This window comes from Alosa sapidissima, chromosome 16 (assembly GCF_018492685.1).
Source record: "Alosa sapidissima isolate fAloSap1 chromosome 16, fAloSap1.pri, whole genome shotgun sequence".
Classification (NCBI taxonomy): domain Eukaryota; kingdom Metazoa; phylum Chordata; class Actinopteri; order Clupeiformes; family Clupeidae; genus Alosa; species Alosa sapidissima.
In genome coordinates this window covers 21,711,699-21,731,284 of record NC_055972.1, presented here as the reverse complement: position 1 = coordinate 21,731,284, position 19,586 = coordinate 21,711,699, and the positions used below count along the sequence as shown (strand labels likewise).

Below are 19,586 nucleotides of genomic sequence, written 5' to 3'. Positions count from 1 at the left end.
GTGCACGTGTGTGTGTGTGTGCATGTGCTCGTGTGTGTATGCCTACGACCGTACAGTATATGCCTGCTGTTGTTGTTTTTACAAACGCGCACAGAACTCCGTCAGTGCTCCACTCTGGCTCCGGCCAGTGGTAGCTATCCCTAGCATCTCTCCTGATGAGCGAACCGCACTTTAAATTGATATGTATCTGTGTCCTGATCACTGGACCCACACAAACACAGAAGAGACAACATCATGGAGAGCAGGGCCAGAACTGCTTCAACGGAGTTGTTGATCTTGACAGCAATGAACCATTTGACCTCCTATTTAAAAAATAAAAAAAACCTTGGCAACAAAAGAGCCATTTGCAGTATGGCTCCTGTCCTAATGTTAAAGAGAAGTCTCAGACATGGCAGGTTCATCAGCGTGAAACGAGCCCATTGGATCACAACGTCTCTTTCACAAAACCTCACATCTGGGCTGGCCGCTGGATGAAAGGCAGAGTGGGAGATGGAGGGAGGGAGGCAGAGAAGGAGAGAAAGATGGAGTGAGAGCAGGAGAGAGAGAGGGAGGGAGGGAGGGAGAGAGAGAGGGGGGGATGAAAAGAGGGCACAGGAAGGGAAAAATACTGGGAACGGTGCACATGGTTTTGCATTTCTTTAACGGACAAGAAACAAACACTAGTCGAATTTACACAGTTGGACTGTTGACGAAATTAAGAAGAAAGAGAAAGGCAGAATGGAACAATAAGCAAGCGGAAATACCGCAAAAGAAAATGGGACATTGAAACAGAAAACATACAAAATTGAGAAATATTTTTTTCCCCTTAGTTACACATTCTCTTTCAAAAACGTATCTAAAGGTTGACAGCCAAAAATCTGTTTACTGTCAGCAGAGCTTGAAACAATTTGCTTTAATGAAGGTGTATTATTACCCTTGGCCTCTGTGTTTGTGTTTGTGTGTTTGTGTGTGTGTGTGTGTGTGCGCGCGAGAGAGTGAGACAGAGAGAGGGGCAGCCGTTGCCTACTGGTTAGGGCTACGGACTGTTCGAACCTCGACCAGTAGGAACGGCTGAAGTGCCCTTGAGCAAGGCACCTAACCCCTTCACTGCTCCCCGAGCGGCGCTGTAGCAGGCAGCTCACTGCGTCGGGATTAGTGTGTGCTTCACCTCACTGACAGAGGAAGAGGAAGGATGGGAGAGTTAGATGTGAGCAATGGCATGGCACAAATGCAAACACAAAACTTGGATGAATCATGCACACTTACAGGCATTTGAACATTTGAACATGAACATAAGCATAAAGCCAGACAGATGGACACGCTTTGGGGTGAACGCTTATCATTCCCAGCCCTGGCGGCATGGATTAGATGCCGAGACATGTAGCTGGACATCCATGTCCCCTTCCAACCCACCAAGAGTTGCATGAATGCCCAGGCATGATTGGGAGGGAGTCTGTAATAGGGGTGACGTAAGACATAGTATGATGCAAGGATACAGACGCACACACACACACACACACACACACACACACACACACACACAGACTATTCACCACTCTTCCCTGTGGTATTGGCCTTGCTGTCTCTCACTGACACCATGAGAATGGGGAGACCAGGGGATCAGATGAAAGGCTGATGTGTACAGCAAGTCCCTTTCCACATCTGTTGGCCAAGATAACTCAAAGGCATGTCCACTTCTGGACATTGTAATGACTGTAAAAAAGGCACTGAAGTGTGTTTCGCAACTTCAACTGTGTGGTGATGGATTCATGATGCTGTTAAAGCACATGTGCCTATAGCTCTTAATCTTATGTAACAACTTTTCTTTGGCTTGATTTATTCTTTTCAATGGAACGGTGTGTCATCACATTGTTATGGTCAGTCTAGGAATTCTGTGTGGCGTTCTATCCCTTTTTATTCCATAAAGATTCACACAAGATCCTGATTAATATAATGGCATTCTAAAAATTCATTCTAAAAAAGTGTGGGTGCATGTGTGTGTGTGTGCTCTTGTAGGCATGTCTGTCTGTCTGATGAGAGTTTAGTCACAGAGGAGATAATGGCCAGTGATGGGCAGACATGTTTTCCCCCATGTTTTCTGCGTTTACGCAACATGTTCAGCGGTATGAGCCAACTAATCGCGTGTCTGAACTCCAGCTATGAACTCCTCACTCCCTCTGGATGCCTGACAGCTTTTCTGAATGGACAACAGCTGAGATTAGGTCCAGCTCTCTCTCTCTCTCTCTCTCTCAACTCTCCCTAGCCCCTTCTTTCAATCCTTACTCATTTGAAAATGTTCCTTGATTCAAAATGTCCACTCTAGCTTTTTTTTTTTTTTTAGCACTTCAAAGGATGTATACTAAATGGTTGCCATGTCGTGTGCGATTCCATATACCAAGCATCATATGGGGAAATTACCTTATGGTACCCTGCTTGACCCACTAGACCTAGAATGGATGGCCAACCCATTTCAGGAAACAGCATCTGTATCTTGTAGACTTATCGTCGTTTTACTGATATATGTCACTTTTTCCTCAACTTTTTGCTTTCTTGATCTCTCCTTTCTTCTTTCCATTTCTCTCTCTTTCTGAAAAGTCCTGATTTTCTTCAAGGCTATAGTCAGGATGTTACGTAATGTTGTTGGATTCCACATCTGGCATGATGGCAATGCACTGCCCCTCTCTCTAGAGGGGGAGGAACGCGGGGTCACATCACACAGGACATCCATAAAAACACACACACACACACACACACAGAACAAGAGAGCAAGAAAGAAGAGAGAGAGAGAGAGAGAGAGAGAGAGAGAGAGAGAGAGAGTTTCTTTTTACACACGCACGCACACACACACACACACACACGCACACACCATTATGCATATAAACTCCCTTGTAAAGACAGTGACACACTCAAGGCGGTCAAAGTTACCCACTTTGGCTGAATAAGAGATTATCTGCTAATAGATAACTAGATAACTACACTCCCATACTGTGTCACAAAATAAAGAACTCACTCTTGACAATTTAATAAAGAACCACACTCGCAAACCTAAGACTGCTGAGTCAGTTGGCTATGTTTACCTTTTTTGGACTTGGCTCCTATCTTGAGTTTGGAGGGCCAGGCAATCTGTGTGTCTGTCTCATCCATCACCTGAAAGTCAAACACATAATTGCGGACACAAATAAGAAAATCAGACAGCATAGCGTGAAATTAAATAAAAAAAGACTGCAAATACACAAATACAAACATCACACACTTGCAGTCTACCGGTGCAGACGTAAACACCTGCTGACTGCAGACTAAGTTTCACTGGTAGTATCTCTGGTTATGCATGAAGCGGACAGCATGTGCCATGGCTTGCACACGCCTCCAGCAGTCCCAAGCCCCTGCAATAGGGGTCTGTGTGTAGAGGGGCTCTGTGGGGCGTTTCAGAGGTCTGTAGAGGAATTCTGCTGCGTTCTCGTGGGAGACATGTGTCCCATAATCAGATCAGTCTGAGCCATGTGGATCTCCTCAGCCTCCTCGAATAACCTGCCCGCCTGTTTCCCTGACCACAGCACTCATTCACACGCAAACATGGGTCTCGGTGGCACAGGCCACAGGAAGTCTTCTCTCTCTCTCTCTCTCTCTACACACATAGGCATGCACACGCCCACAGAGACACACGCTCACGTGTTCCGACACTTATGGCCAGAAACACACACAGCAGCAACACTCACTGCACTCAACACGCACAGACCCACACACAAATGACTCAAATTCCCTCTGACAAGCACACTCTCACTCTCACTCTCACTCTCTCACACACACACACACACACACACACACACACGACAAAGATATGCAGCATTAGAGACAGGCTTGTTCTGGAAAAAGTGTCTAAATGGCTGCCGTGAGCAGGGGGCTGATCCCATTCCCAGTCATTGGCAAAGGACTCCGCTGTTGGCACGGTCACTCCCCCCAACACACCGTCCACAGCAGCCGCCTGCCTGGTCACGGCCTCAGATCATGCATATCCCACTTAAACGATAGCAGATGGAGAGAGTGAGAGAGAGGGGGGAGGTGGGAGAAGGAAGACAGTTAGAGAGAAACAGGAAAAAGAACGACAGAATCGAAAGAATGCAAGGCAAGAAGAGAGGGAGAAAAAGATGGAGAGAGAGAGAGAGGCGAGAGAAGAGGGAGAAAAGGAAAGAAAGGAAGGAAGAAAAAAAGAGAGGACGATGGAGAGATTGCACAGCGGCAGCAGGTATGTACGCAAACAGGCCTTGCGCTCCTTCCGAAACATGGAGGCAATCCATCAGCGATTTCCTAAAGCACAGTGATCTGATCACAGGTGTAGCATTTAACTATAACTAACTCTCTCTGTCAACACTTCAGCATCAGAGGTGTTCTCCAGCACACTGCTGGTAGCATATGCACAGCAGCCAAGACAGGCTTCAGATGCAGCAGGCTGCTAAGGCTCCTCTTAATGAAAGATGGCGTCTCATTGGGTAAAAGAGTCTACCACCTGTGCACACATACACACACACACACACACACACACACACACATACACACACACACACACACACACACACACAGACACAGACTCTTTTGCGCTCTCGCTCTCATTCTCTCTCACACACACACACGCACGCACAAACACACACACACAGCTGGGAGTGCTTTGACATTCATCCTATGAGACTGGAGACTGGAGTGCCTGCTGATGGTCCAGTGGAACATAAGTCTTGCTCACCAAATTTCTTAATCTCTAAATCATGGTTTCATTCTCTTCTCTCCCTCCCCTCTCTCTCTTTCTCTCTCTCTCTGCCACACACACACATGTACACACAAGCACACTTTGCTGGACTGCTTTCCTGTCTGTCATCCTGTTATTAAAATGCATACTCATTCAAGCACTGTTTTGAATATGTTTAGGCCAGAAGATAGTTCTCCCCGGACTTTTCAACACTCATTTTTCTCCAAATCACTCAGGGATGTTTTCAGCTTTTCCATATTCCACCAAAATAAAAGCACAAAACTTCACAACAATCCAGAACGTTGTGTGTGTCTGTGTGTGTGTGTGTGTGTGTGTGTGTGTGTGTGTGTGTGTGTGTCACATACCTAGATATATACACATAAAAAAAGGGGGGGGGGGTAGATCTAGCTAAATTGTGTATCCTTTCTAAGGCTGAACAGCTGCTTTATCCATAACTTGCTAAATTATCCCTTTTTCAATACACCACCAAACACCAGCTCATTAACACTGCCTGACAAACCACAGATGGGTTAACCTTAGAGACGCCGCAAGAACCTCCCACGTGTTGACAAAACCAGACACACACGCGTGCACATCCACACACACATGCGCATACACACACACACACACACATACGAAAGATATGCTGCATGTATTAACTCCCCAGTGCTGCATGTTGGAGCGCACATTGCTGGAACATTTTGTTCTGGGTGTCATTAAAGAATTTATTTTTCCGCTTTTCCGCACTTTTATCAGTCTCAGGGGCATAACTAGGAGTGGGAGTGTGTGTCTGTTTGTATGATTGTGGGTGTGTGAGAGGGAGGACAGAGAGATTGTGTGTGTGTGAGAGAGGGAGGAGAGAGAGAGAGATTGTGTGTGTGTGTGTGTGTTTACACCTCTGTCCGTCACCCTTGACTTCACTTATGCATGAGTCAGTAACCAAACAGCACAGTCCATCAATCCAACTCTTTCCATCTTCCCCCAGAATGTCCCCGTCAGGAAATGTCTAATTCTCAGGTGGCGGCACTCCAGCATCCAGCGGTGAGGAAATAATCAGAGTGGCACGTGAACTAACAGACGCAACGCAACGCAGTCCAGGGAGTGCCCACCCTTTCGTCCAGGGGCTCAGACAATGGGAGCGTGGCCAGGTATAACAAGAACTCCATCAGTGTAATTCTCTCCGATGCGGGCAGCGAGCGAGCGAGCGATGGAGCCAGCAAGCTTTTGTTCTTCTAAGTCTGCATTCATGAACTTCTGTCTTCTCCTTCTCCCCACAGCTGCTGTTTTTGGCAGCCTGGGGCACATGCGAGCGATTTCTGTGGGACCACACACTGTTTTTTAAGAGTTTGTTGTTTATTTTTACTGAGGGGGCCAGCGAATACTTCTCCAATGGGTCAGATGGGGTTTTTTCGGGAAAATTAGGTTAGCTATATACGTTGAAGGCTGAAAAAAGCTCTGGGACACTCACCACTGTTACAGGTTAAGGTATACTGTACGTCTCAGATTTAACTAGCGCTAATACATCCCATTACGAAGGACCTAAATTCAGTGAGCACAAAAAAGCAAACCCTGTTTGTGGATGTGGTTATGCATGTGCAACTGTGTGATTATTTTAGTGTTTGTGATTACATACAGTGTGTGTGTGTGAGTAAGTGTGTGTGGATAATGATGATCTTAAGTGTGGAAAACGTAATGTTCTTAATGAATCACACATCACTTGAGAGCGCTATTTCTAATCAATATATTGCAACAAACTTAATTAACACTTTTAAACAGTTTTTAAGCTAGATGGATAAGCTAGAGGCTTAAAAACTAAAGCCTGATTTCACTGTCCCCTTGATGCTGTTGATGTCATGATTAAAGCCTATCCCCCAACGTTCTATAACAATATTCAGATTTCCACACATGGCTACATTCAATGACAACATTCTCTGTCCACCAGTTCTCTGCAGGCACCGGGAGGCATTCTTTAAACGTTTCTCATGTGGAAAAATAAAATTAATCCAAAGCAGAAAAGAGTCGAACAGCAAACTAATCGAAGAGTCGAACAGAAAACTTCCACATCTTGTTCTGTTTCATACTCATCTTAAAATGGATGAAATTCTTCTTTTTTTTTTTATCAATCTACACACCATGATCCAATACTCCAAGCTGTCTAAAGACGGATTGTCCAAGGCACTCCATCTTTAATCATTTATTTTTCTACCAAAGAGCACCTTCACAAACACTTCAAGCTACCAGAGGAATTACACCGCAGCCCTCCAAACTCGTTCCATTACTCCAATTTGTCAATTTATAAAAATAAAAGACTGAAATGTATAGTACTATTTACTTAAGCATTCGGACCCCTTGTTACACCACTTGCAATTATCAAACTGAGGTGCATTCTACTTCTATCAATGGTCCTTGAGATGCTTCTACAACTTGATTGGAGTCCATTGGAATCCTGTCTCACAATTCTACGGACAATTCTCTCGATCTCGTGGCTTGGTTTTCACTCTGGCATACATGATCAACTGTGAGACCTTATGTAGACAGATGTGTGCCTTTTCTAAGAATGTCCAATGAATTAATTTAGGCACAGCTGGACTCCAATCAAGCATCTCAAGGACCATTGATAGAAGAAGGATGCACCAGAGCTCAATTGCAAGCATCATAACAGAGGATCTGAATATTTCAGTATTGGATCATTGTGTGTAGATTTATGATAAAAAAAATAATTTAATCCATTTTAAGATGAGTCTGAAACATAGCAAAATGTGGAAAACTTGAAAGGGTATGAAAACTTTCCAGTTGCACTGTATGTCTGTCTGTTTGTGTTTACAAACGTGTGTGTGTGTGTACTGTACGTGTGTGTGTGTGTGTGTGTGTGTGTGTGTGTGTGTGTGTGTGTGTGTTATGTTCAAGTGTGTGTTTTTGTGTGTGTGTGTGTGTGTGTGTGTGTGTGTGTGTGAGAAAGAGAAACTGCAATAATCACCCCAGAAGCAAAGGGGATATGCTTCTCCCTTCCTGTGTTGACTCAGCTGAGGACCCTTTGAAGAGAGCAGGGAGGAAGAGAGAACGAGTGGGAGGACAGGAGGAGAGAGGAGGATGACAGAGAGGAAGAGGGGAGAGGGGAAGAGAAGGAGAGAACGGGGGAGAGAGGACAGAGCTGGGAGATAGATAGAAAGATGGAAAGAGAGAGAGGGGGAGAGAGAGAGAGAGAGAGGGGGGGGGGAGAGAGAGAGGGAGAGGGAGAGAGAGAGATGTCCAACTCGTCTGCCGCGGTGGACATCATGAGCCTCAGAGCTGGCTCAGACCTGATGTTGTTTCTCTCGTCATGGACAATAACTCCTCCAACATCCACAGACTCCCGTGCGAGAACACAGACACCACCAAACTCAACACCAAACTGCTGCACACTACCATAGAGTATTTGGAAATCATTAATGCGAAGTCCATGACTCATGTAGACAGTCAATTATCTTAAGAGGACATATCTCTCTCCGTCTCTCTCTGTCTTTCCTTCTCTCCTTCTTCTCCTCTCTCCATCCCTCTGTCTTTCCTTCTCTCCTTCTTCTCCTCTCCATCTCTTCCTCTCTCCATCCCTCTTTCTTTCCTTCTCCCCTCCATCTCTCCCTCCCTCTGTCTTCTCGTCCCCATCTCTCCGTCTGTGGGCTATCTGCATGGCACATGATATGGCTGCTGTGCTCTCCCACACCTGCTGAAGTGAAAAGGAGCTGGCAACAAAACGATCGCTTTGCAGACTTGTGTTCACCCGTGGCGCATTTTATATCCCGACTGCTTTTAAACTCCACCGACTTGTTTACTGGTGTGCAGCTGAGAGCTTGGCCACGTGCACCCGCACAGCACACACACACACACACACAAACAATGTACACCACAGAGAGGCACTCTATCCAACTATCCAGTCTACCCAGTAGTGCCAGGATGCCAGAAACAGCAAGAGAGAGAAACAGAAGGAACTAAGAAAGATGGAGAAGAGTAAACAAGACACAAGAGTGTTTGTGTTGTTAGATGAAGACTGACAGATTTTTAAAAAAAAACAGACAGGGAATTACACAGAGGAAGGAGAAAAGGAGAAGAGGAGAAAGGGAGAGAGTAGCAGGGAGGGGAGGGAGGTTGGTGACATCACTGGCCAGAGCGGAAGACACGCAGACAGTAAGTGAGACACTGGGAGCGCTGTTTGAAGAAGCACAGTGTTCTGGGATACACCCCCACATACTCTATGGAGCCCAAAACAAAGACATTATGGCCAGATCACTTCAGCCTGCGGTGCTGTGTGTTTGCCTCTGTATGAGTGTGTGTGTGTGTGAGAGGAAGAGTGTCTATCTGCCTGCCTGCCTCTCTCTCTCTCTCTCTCTCTGTGTATGTGTGTGTGTGTGTGTGACCAAGATATCATATGCCATCATAAGTATGCCGACGGATTAAACTGTACTGTACATCTGTAAAACTTTAGGCAAATTCCATGTGTGTGTTCTATGTAGATCTCCTAGCTACTATGTCCACTCCCGTGCCAGCAACTGTGTCAACACTGTAGACTTCCATTTTGAATGATGGAACATCGGGCTGCTGGAAAAGTATCTAAAACAAGCAAGAAGGAGCCTACACACTCAGGGCCCTTTGGAACATTTGTCAAAAAGAAAGAGTCTTGTCCATACCCTCTGGGTGTTAGTCCACACCTTGTCAAACATCTCTAGTGTTCTGACATTTTATTTAGGTACTATGAGTATGAGTTATGCACATTCGTGCCATGTCCCCATAACAAACCCTAAATATTCCACCACCCCAGTCGCATTGCTGCCTTTCATGTAGGAGTTCATATAGCATTTCAGGACTAAGTGATGACAGTAAACTCCCGATGTCCAAATCATTAGAACTGAGCATGCATGCATGCATGCATGCATTCTCTCTTTCACACTTACTCACAGACAGACAGACAGACACAGACACAGACACAGACACAGACACACTTTATGTAAGGGGACTCTGCAAAGTTTAGACTATGGACAAACAGGTGTGGTTCCACAGAGCTAGATGTGCGTGTTCTGTATGGCATGCCGGTGCAGTGACCTAATTCCCATGTGAAATGTAAAAAGTAAATGTCTGCAGCACAGTACAGCACTGTTGTTTCTGCTCTAATTAGGCTCAGGGCTGGATACAGACAAGCGGCCAACTAGGGTCCTATCTACTTAAGAAATCACACACACACACCAAAAATATTTAGTTATAGAGGTGGAAGTAAAGCTGAAATCAGAGAGTAAAACCATTTTAGGTATTAATTTTATAGTTTGTATTGTATTGTTAGTATAAATGATTATTCAATTAATTGTTGCAGCACTAACACTTACTCACACACACGCACACACACACACGCACAAACTCACCTTCTGAAAGAAGTCTTCACCTCCATTAATCCTCCCTTCACTGGCAGCTGTTAAAAGATCGAGACACAGTCCACCATTATGAAAAGGTCATAAAAAAATGTGATTGCACACACACACCAGCTAAGCAACTGAGACTTCTTGATAAAGTTGTGATGACGTGGATAATAAGCCAGATATGAAGAAAAATGCACACAAATGTCCTACAAATTGCAATGTTGGCAAGGGTAAAGAAATAATGGAGATTAACCGATAAAAATGTTTGACATCGAATCCTCCCCTGGAGCTTGATATCTCCTCACCTCTCTTCTTGAAAACATGAAAGTTGAGCTCTGATGTTTTCATCAGTGAGTATCAGCAATGTCAACACAGCATTCCTTATTTAAGAGGGAGGGAGTCTTAGCAAACGCATAAGAAGGCAGTACAGTCCCAATTCCTGTCCATGAACTGTCCCAGAACTGTCCATGTAAAGAATTACCAGAACATGGCACAGTGGGCATTTATGTTTTACTTTTTTGGTTGTACATGAAATGTGTGTGCTGAGCCTGTCAATCAGAGCACTGAAGCACTACACTGAGGGGTAGAGTGCATTTTGAAAGATATTAGTTTATATATTTTGCCAAATATCACTTTACGAGATCATCCATGTATAACCCCCAGCCCCTCCTGGGCTACACACACACACACACACACACACACACACATTATAAATGACCAAACGCCATTCCAAACGCTCAAACTTTCAGCCATCTGCTGAGAATGCCTGCCGAGTTTACCTGGGCGGTTTGCCCAAACTCCTTTTAAGCTGCATGCGCAACCTGAGACGTTATCGCACACACAGACATATATATTGTTCATATACCTCAATAAATTCACTACAAGATAAGTGGTGAACTGTAACCGACCACCAACGTCCAGGGGAGAGAGACACAGGCGCTGAGGTATGTTTGTGTGAGAAGGCGGCGGCCATCATGGTTGTGCTGTGATTAGCACGCCGTGCGAGAGGTGTGAGTGTGTGATAGGCCCATTAAAAAAAGTCTGCGCTTGTTCCTCGGCTGCTGTGGATAAATCTCAGACAGACTGCCAAAGCCTGGAGGGCACTGCAGGCACTAAGCGGTCCCACGTGTTTGACGAGTGGGGAGGAATACACACACACACACACAAGTACAGATGTCCATGGACTGCATACACCATGTACAGGAAGGAATGTGCCTCATAAATTTAATAACTTTTATTCTCTGCTCCATGGTGGAGGAACAATAACATGGTAAAATGGGAAGTTTTAATGTGTGTGTGTGTGTGTGTGTGTGTGTGTGTGTGTGTGTGTGTGTGTGTGTGTGTGTGTGTGTGTGTGTGTAGTACTCCAGTCTTCATTCAATTGATTTGTCAAAAGGGATATTTTTTGTCACAATAGAAAAAATGAGAAGCTACCAGATGGGAGCGTCTAGCTATTGAACAGTGCAAAACTCACTTTGGGACATCTCAAAATGTCAGCCTTGGCGCCAACCATAGCTGGACCTTGCCATGTGCTGAGAAGCAAGTGAGACCACATTATTTGGTCAGAAGAGGCAGTCAGGAAACCACAGGCTTCTGGTGAGACCTTTACATTTAACTGGGGTCAAGCCTGTTCTGCTTGTCAGTGTATAGGTCAAACTACAGTAAAGGATGATGAAACTGTTTGAAAAATGAGAAAACACTCAACACTGTTTTACACTCAGCTCAGCTCAGCCACAGAGCTGCTAGTCGGAAATAAGAAGAGAGGACAATGATGAGTATATATATAAGTATAAGTATAAGTATAAGTATAAGTATATATACTCTTTTGATCCTGTGAGGGAAATTTGGTCTCTGCATTTATCCCAATCCGTGAATTAGTGAAACACACTAAGCACACAGTGAGGTGAAGCACACACTAATCCCGGCGCAGTGAGCTGCCTGCAACAACAGCGGCACTCGGGGAGCAGTGAGGGGTTAGGTGCCTTGCTCAAGGGCACTTCAGCCGTGCCTACTGGCCGGGGTTCGAACCGGCAACCCTCCGTTTACAAGTCCGAAGCACTAACCCGTAGGTCACGGCTGCCTAACAATCCCTTCACGTGAGCCATGTGTGTAAGAAAGACTCTGAGCTCATATCGCCAGTGGTGAAAAGGGGAATTTAACTGTGGAGGTCAGAGCGGTTGACCCTGTTAGTAAAACCTACTGTTAGAGCTAAACATGGTGAAGCAGCTTTTAGCTGCCATGCGGCTCAGCTCTGGAACCAACTTTCGGATGACATCAAAAAGGCCTCAACTGTAGCCAGTTTTAAATCTAGACTTAAGATCAAACTGCTTTCATATGCTTTCTGCGCTGAGTTACAAATTCTGAATCCGCTTTGATAATCTGAATCTGCTTTGACTATATTGCCCTTCTGTGCTTTTATTTGTTATTATTGTTTGGTTTTGTTTATGTAAAGCACATTGAATGACCTCTGTGTATGAAATGCGCTATATAAATAAACTTGACTTGACTTGACCAAACCAAAACAAATCCAAAATCCTAAATCACTGTGACTGTAAATCAACCCAAAGTCCGATATCGCCCATCCTGGTATGCGTGTGCCTGCCAAAGGACAGATTGGAAACAGAGTCGGCAATCAAACACAAGTTCCGGACCGAATATGGCGGCAATATGCTGCATTAAAATCTGAATCAATATACATTTTATATATAAATATACATCAATATAAATTTTTTACAGTGACCTTGGTTTGTATAAACCTACAGAACGCTCATGCTTTCATTTAACTTTATTTCAACTGTTAGATGCAACTTGGCAACAACTTACACGTACACTTGGCAACAACGTAAAGAAAGGGATCGCTTGATTAATACGCACATGCACATCCATATCCTAATAATCAACTACCGCATGGTGCAGTAAACACAACAATCACAGCCTTCATTAAGTGAGATGGCAAGTTTTCAATCACAAACTATGTTGACATACCCTACAAGCCAATAGCAAACCCATGGTGCTTGAGGATAGTAATCGATATGGCGGTGTGCTAGCCAGGATGGCAAGCTTTCTACATGAATACTGTGGCGTTACTAAGCAGTATATTTGGCTCTCTGCTGTGGTCTCCTAACACCAGTTCTCAGCAAAGAGCCACTGGCTGGCTCCTGTTTGACAATCTCTTCAGATTAGAGGTCCCCAGGAGACAAGCTCCAGCTAAAACAGCAGCCAATGGTGCTGGCATAAGCCAGTAGGCTATCCCTGAAGTGCTCTTTCAATATCCTGTTGAGTTAATGATGCAAACAGCTGAGACTGTAAAAGCTATAGTACTGGACTGACTGGCCTAGTCATGTGGCCACTCATATGTATGTTGTTTGCTGCAGGAAGTCTTCCTGACACATAGGAAAGAATCTCAAGCTGCAATGTGCATGTCTGTTGCTCCTGCTGTTGCGTAGTCCAGAGAGGTAACTGACTTGTTCTGTCAGCATACATTTACATGATAACCATCAGAAGGTAACTAAAGTCCAATGGATTTGGCAGTCAGTGCTTGAAGAAGTTTTATTGTGTATGCGTTGCACACTAGAGAATACAAGGTCACATAATCTCTGGAATGTTCCAGGTAAGATTTAGCCATTCATCTCATGATTTGTCCATGAAAAGAAGTAGACACTGTTCCAAATCATCACAGGAAAGGTGCAACCCGTGGAGAGTGGGTTAGATCAGGACAGTGCACTTCCAATCTCAGCTCCAGAGAGAAAGAAATGTTAGACACGCCAGTATTGAGAAACTCCAAGAGAACACACATGTTGCAATTGGTAAAAATTGATATCTGAAAAAAATCTGATTTCCTTGCAGACACCAGTTTAACTGATACTTTTAAGATTTACCACTGGATGTTAGAAATGATTAATGTCAGTTTAATATTTTATTGCTTACGTGATTTCAGAAGTGCACTTTACAACCAAAAAATAAGATGTCAGGGAGGATAATAGTTACACACTAACTTGTGAAGAATGTGAAAAACATTTAAACTGACAAAAATATATGCTACATGGAAAAGCATGTAAAAAAACACATAGGAATCATAAAGACAGTCATATATTTTTTTAAATCTATGTTACTGCATATGAAAGGGGATTGTTGTCATAAAATTAGGGATCCTTCCATATCCAATAACATACTGTATAACATATGACCTACCTTTATGTCAATAGGATATAGAAATGAGCATTATATAAATCTTACAGTCCTTTTCCATATGGAATAGTATAATGACTAGGACTAGCATAACAATAACAAATGCTGGAAAACCATGGAATGAGTTTGGAGGGCTGCGGCGTAATACTATTGGTAATTTAAAGTATTTGTGAAGGTGCTCTTTGGTAGAAAAAATATATGTAAAAGTCACTCTTAAAAAAAAGATGCTTTAATAGATCGTTGATCATGCTAAAATTGCCAACATGTTTCGGCCTTGGCTAGGCCTTCATCAGGGCAAAATCCATTACAGGCAAGGTGTTTAGACAGGTAAGATAAATCAGCTGCTGTTCGACTAACACCAGCTGACGTGGGCGGAGTTAGATAATTAGCCTACAATCAGGTCTAGACCTTAACACTTTATCACATATACATACAAGCAGGCACTGGGTGGGGTCCATATCAATTCATCAACATAGTAATGTAATAAAAATAGATAAATAATCACAAAAACATGGCTCATCGCATCTACAAGAAAGCCAACATTTCAATAGAGTCATTCAATCCCGGGGTTGTCATAGCATTCAGTTTGTATATCCAACGACTTTCTTTTTGGTTTAATATTTTTTGTCCATCACCTCTCCTAGACGTAAAAGGCACATGATAAATTCCTATGGCAGTAAATACAATGGTTTTATCTTTATGCGTCTCTTTGAAGTGTTTAGTCATTGCATAGTCACAATTTCCTGTTTTTGCGGCATATCTGTGCTCAGCTAAGCGGTCCTGTAGCCGTCTTTTTGTGCGCCCCACATAGAAAGCGTCGCATGGAGAACATTGTAAAATATAAACGTCAAATGTGGTTAGTAACAAATGTGTGTAGTGTTACAGGGTGGGTGAACCCTTTAGACTTAAGATACCAAATGACAAATTTTGCAATGCCCACAATTAAATGTACTGTTAGGCACTTGGGGTAACCAAGTGGATTTCTCCTTAGCTGGCAAGTAACTGCGCACCAGTCTATCACCCAATGAAGGTGCTCTTCTGAAGGAGAAAATAGGGGGCTCATCGAAGATATTATTCAACGAGTCATCACATTTTAGGAGATTCAAATTCTTTTTAATTACATTGTATGGAATACGCGTCTGTGCTGTAGCGCGTCGAGAAGAAAACCCTATCATTTTTAGCAGAAGTAGGCCTCCTAAAGAGCAGAGAGTTTCGTTCAATCGAGCTGGCCCTCTCCAGGGCTATGTCTAAAGCTTTAGAGGAGTAGTCCCTTTGTCTGAAGCGATTGTACATCTCTACACTCTTCCTGTCAAAATCATGTGCATTATCACAGATGCTAGAAAACCAATTGGAATAATTACCAGTAAGTGTAGAGTGTAGAGAGAAGGATTATCAGTCACACAACAGCAGCACTGCACACACAAACTTAAGAGTAGCGGTACTGTACTCAGGAGAAGTTAGTTACGCAGAAGATGTATTTCACAGGCTCCCCCAAACGCTCCTGTGGGCATCCTCTTACCCCTGTCCAGCAGCCAGGGGGTTCCAGCAACGCCAGATCCTGCTGCACTGACCTCATTTCTCGCTCCCACTCTCGGTGAGAGCTTCGGCATTCTGGCAACTCTGCCCAGATCTTTGGGAAAAGTTGTCTAAGCCAGCTTTGCGGGGAGAAAAGACCGACAGCTGCAGACATTAAGAAGCCGACAGGACTGGCAGCCTTGTGTATATATACCAATCTAACGTGTTATCGCCTTCCTTCAATGGCTTTCCCTTTCTTTCTTTCCCTTCCTTTCTTTCCCTTTCTTTCTTTCCCTTTCTTTTTCTCTCCATCTCGCCTTTAACCACTCATAATCACAGTTCATTACTGACACAGACGCAGAGGCTGCACTCTCACACAGTAATCAGATCAAACACACATTTGCGATCTGAGCCACTGGGTCGTCCGCTGTGTTGAGTCTGTAGCATTAATGTGGCAGTCATCTGAAGAAGCCTAATGTACTTGCTTGGTCCAGGGCCAGTGTGAACTCACAACCCTGTCGCAGCAGACACAGATCAGACTGAATATACTACTCTGTTCTCTTGTAAAAACGGGATTGACTCAAATATACCTTTCTTCATTTTAAGGGTAAAAGGTCAACTACAAACATCTAAGACAACTTGAAGACAAAAAAATATAACAACCTCACAAGCAGTCCAGGGGGGTATTCCAAGTACATGGTTTAGTGACAAACCTGGGTAAGTTAACTCAGAGTAAGTGGTAAACCTCCTAATAGAACAGCTGTATGGCTTCATTTGCCTAACAAACAATGCCATAGGGCTCTTGTTGTAGGAGGTTTACCACTTACTCGGAGTTAACTTACCCAGGTTTATAACTAAACCACATACTTGGAATACCCCCCTGGTGCCTTCATTTATGACACAAGAGATAACACCCACACAGGAAACCATTAATCAGGCTTTATCTTAGCTTTAGTGGTTCATAAAATGTCCCTAGGTGCAGACACACAACAGGTGCACTAAATTTATTACTGAAAGATCTCTCTCTCTCTCTCTCTCTATATATATATATATATATATATATATATATATATATATATATATATATATATATATATATATACACACACACACACATACACACACACAGAGAGACACACACACACACAGAGGGAAGCATGCATGAGAGAAAAAGGTTCTATTCTTTTCCTCTGCACAACAGGCATGTTACATTAAGACATCTAAAACCACGGACGTTGAAACCTGGATAGAATTTCCCCTTTGGTTCACACTGCACCAGATAATGGGCCCACTCCAGACACCGAGTCACTGCTAACATCCGCGACTTTCAAACACAAACATCCTGTGCGGACAAGAAAGACTCGTTCCCTTCCCAGATCTTCCATCAGAACGTCCCATCATCACACAGGAGTGGAAGTCCTGCTTGGCTGATGGGAAATGGGCTTTAATTGGATTACGCTTGTTAATAACAACCCCCCCCCCCCCAACACACACACACACACACACACACACACACACACAATCTCGTCATGAAATCCAAACCAAAACAAGCACAGTGAGGGTTTGTGTGCTTTGGTTTTTGCTTCCAGTCGTACTATGTGCCTTCATATTCCTGTGAAAACACCTAGGGCCTCGATACAAGGTCACTGATATCAGGGTAGCACGCAGCTTGCATGGAAAAAAACAAGTGCCATTACTATGTGCATGACATGGTAAATTAAGAAAACATGCAGCTGATCTATGGTGCAAGTTGACAACAAAACACACTCTACAATTAAAAAGTTAAAGCATGTGAAAAGAAATGGATAAAGCGAGGGAGAAACCTCTAAAAATGAGCATGCATGGGCAGTGTGTATATACAGTGAGTATAGCCTACACACACACTTACTCAGAAACAAAACATAGAAATGGCAAACCGCAAAACCAGCCAAAATGTAAATGTGCACTTTGAGAGGGGTACCAAGACAGCGTATAAAAATAAACTCGGGGTATAATAACAGGTATTCATTTCTCCACTTTACAACCAGAAGTGGGTCAAGCACTTCTGTAACATATGTGTGCCTGTGCAATTACACACACACAAGCTTTCAAACAGCCAATCCATCTTTCTCCTACCCCCCCCCCCCCCCCCAGTCTCATAAGGACCAGGGTTCCCTTCATCTCTCTTCCTCCATTTTCTCTCTCTCTCTCACACACACACACACACACACACACACACACACACACAGGAGAAAGCCTGTTGGTACTCTCGACCCAGAGGAATGTGTGGTGTAAGCAGCTAAGCGTGTGGCAAGCTCTCTCTTTCCTCCCTCTCTCTTCCCCCTCTCTCTTCCCTCTCTCTCTTCCCCCTCTCTCTTCCCTCTCTCTCTTCCCCCTCTCTCTCTTCCCTCTCTCTCTCCCTCTTTCTGTTTCCTTCCTCTGAGCTGCTGGCTCCCCTGAGCCAGAGGTGCCACACAGCATAGCGTCATACGGCAGACAAGACATCCCCACGATGACAGAACAGATGTCTCCTCCTTGTGCTAACTTTTCTTTGCACCAGCCTCCTCTACACAGTCTCACTTAAACACACATACAGTACATACACAGATATTTTGAAAAAACATTTCAAGAATTTATTGGTGAAGACATTCTACACAGTTCCTCCATTTAAGAAAAAAAACTGGCATCCTTATTTGGCTTGCCTAACACAGCATCGGCGAATCCTGCTGTTGAATTAAAATATATAATCACCCTCATGGTTTGACGTTGACAAAAACACTAAATATGATATATTTCTCTCCCTAATGCACATACACAGAAACACTTCCACATCTGTGTTTCTATAGCAACAATCCATGAGAGTGTGTGAATGAGGGTAATCTGCCACACATTGGGCCAGACGTTACTGTCTGTAAGGACTAAATGTAAACACAACTTCATCCTTTATCACTATAACAGCTTTGAAGTGCTGGCATGTTGCCTCAGTCTAAGCAGATCACAGGACCCCTGTTCCTTACTGGTCATCTGACTGGCATCCACTTAGAGCTCCATCTTGTTCAGATATTGTCCATGAGTATGGGACTATGGGGTATGCTGCAGAAATGATGGCTATTTTTACAGAAATAAATTCAAAACAGCACTCTAGTCTACTGATCTGTATACAAATGAAACATTTAGTGATGGACATTAATCAAATGTTTTGTACGTCTAATAAGCAACATATCATAGAGTCTCTTGACTTCACTGATGACAAACTTCACTGATGTTTAATACAACCAAAAGGAATTCTGTCATCACCAGTATATGCTACTAGCCTGGAAAATCCAGACCCTGGTAATCTAGAAAGATTAAGGGTCTGGCCACGAACATGGCCCAACTCGAGGGGCGGCAACAAGCATGCATTTAAAAATATCACTGCACGCAATTGGATAACACTAGACCATGTGTAGCCTACTGTCCTCCAACGTTGCAGCGCTGTCTTCATCAGTTTAGCTGGTTCTCCGAGATATTGGGGTAAAAGTAACGTGCATCATTGCTCATTGCCAGAGTGCCTCGCAGAGACAATTCCATTGTGCTCTTGCGAGAACTCTGGATTTCCAGGGTAATATGCTACGGATACGGTCAGCAAAAATAGTTGTCTGCTCTTCAGTTGACCTTTTAATGATTTCATTACATTCTGTGTGTGTGGGTGTATGTGTATTTAAAAGAGTGTGTGTACGTGAATATGAGTAAATCAGACACAGAAAGACTTTTGAAAGCTGATGAAGCTCTGACTAACTGAATCAGCTCAGACCCACACAATTCCG

General features: G+C 43.8%; 1 protein-coding gene across 2 annotated transcripts in view; it reads right to left on the bottom strand.

Moving 5' to 3' along the window:
- LOC121685861 (protein bicaudal C homolog 1-like) overlaps positions 1-19,586 on the bottom strand; it is a 54,497-nt gene that overhangs the window by 32,157 nt on the left and 2,754 nt on the right. The window contains exons 2-3 of one of the 2 annotated variants that reach the window (XM_042066690.1): positions 10,105-10,151; positions 3,057-3,126 (exon numbers count right to left, since the gene is read on the bottom strand). In XM_042066690.1, the coding sequence (XP_041922624.1) occupies positions 3,057-3,126; positions 10,105-10,151 (117 nt within the window). Of the gene's footprint in view, positions 1-3,056; positions 3,127-3,232; positions 3,252-10,104; positions 10,152-19,586 lie in introns of those variants that run through there. The other variant, XM_042066691.1, reaches the window with a different exon arrangement.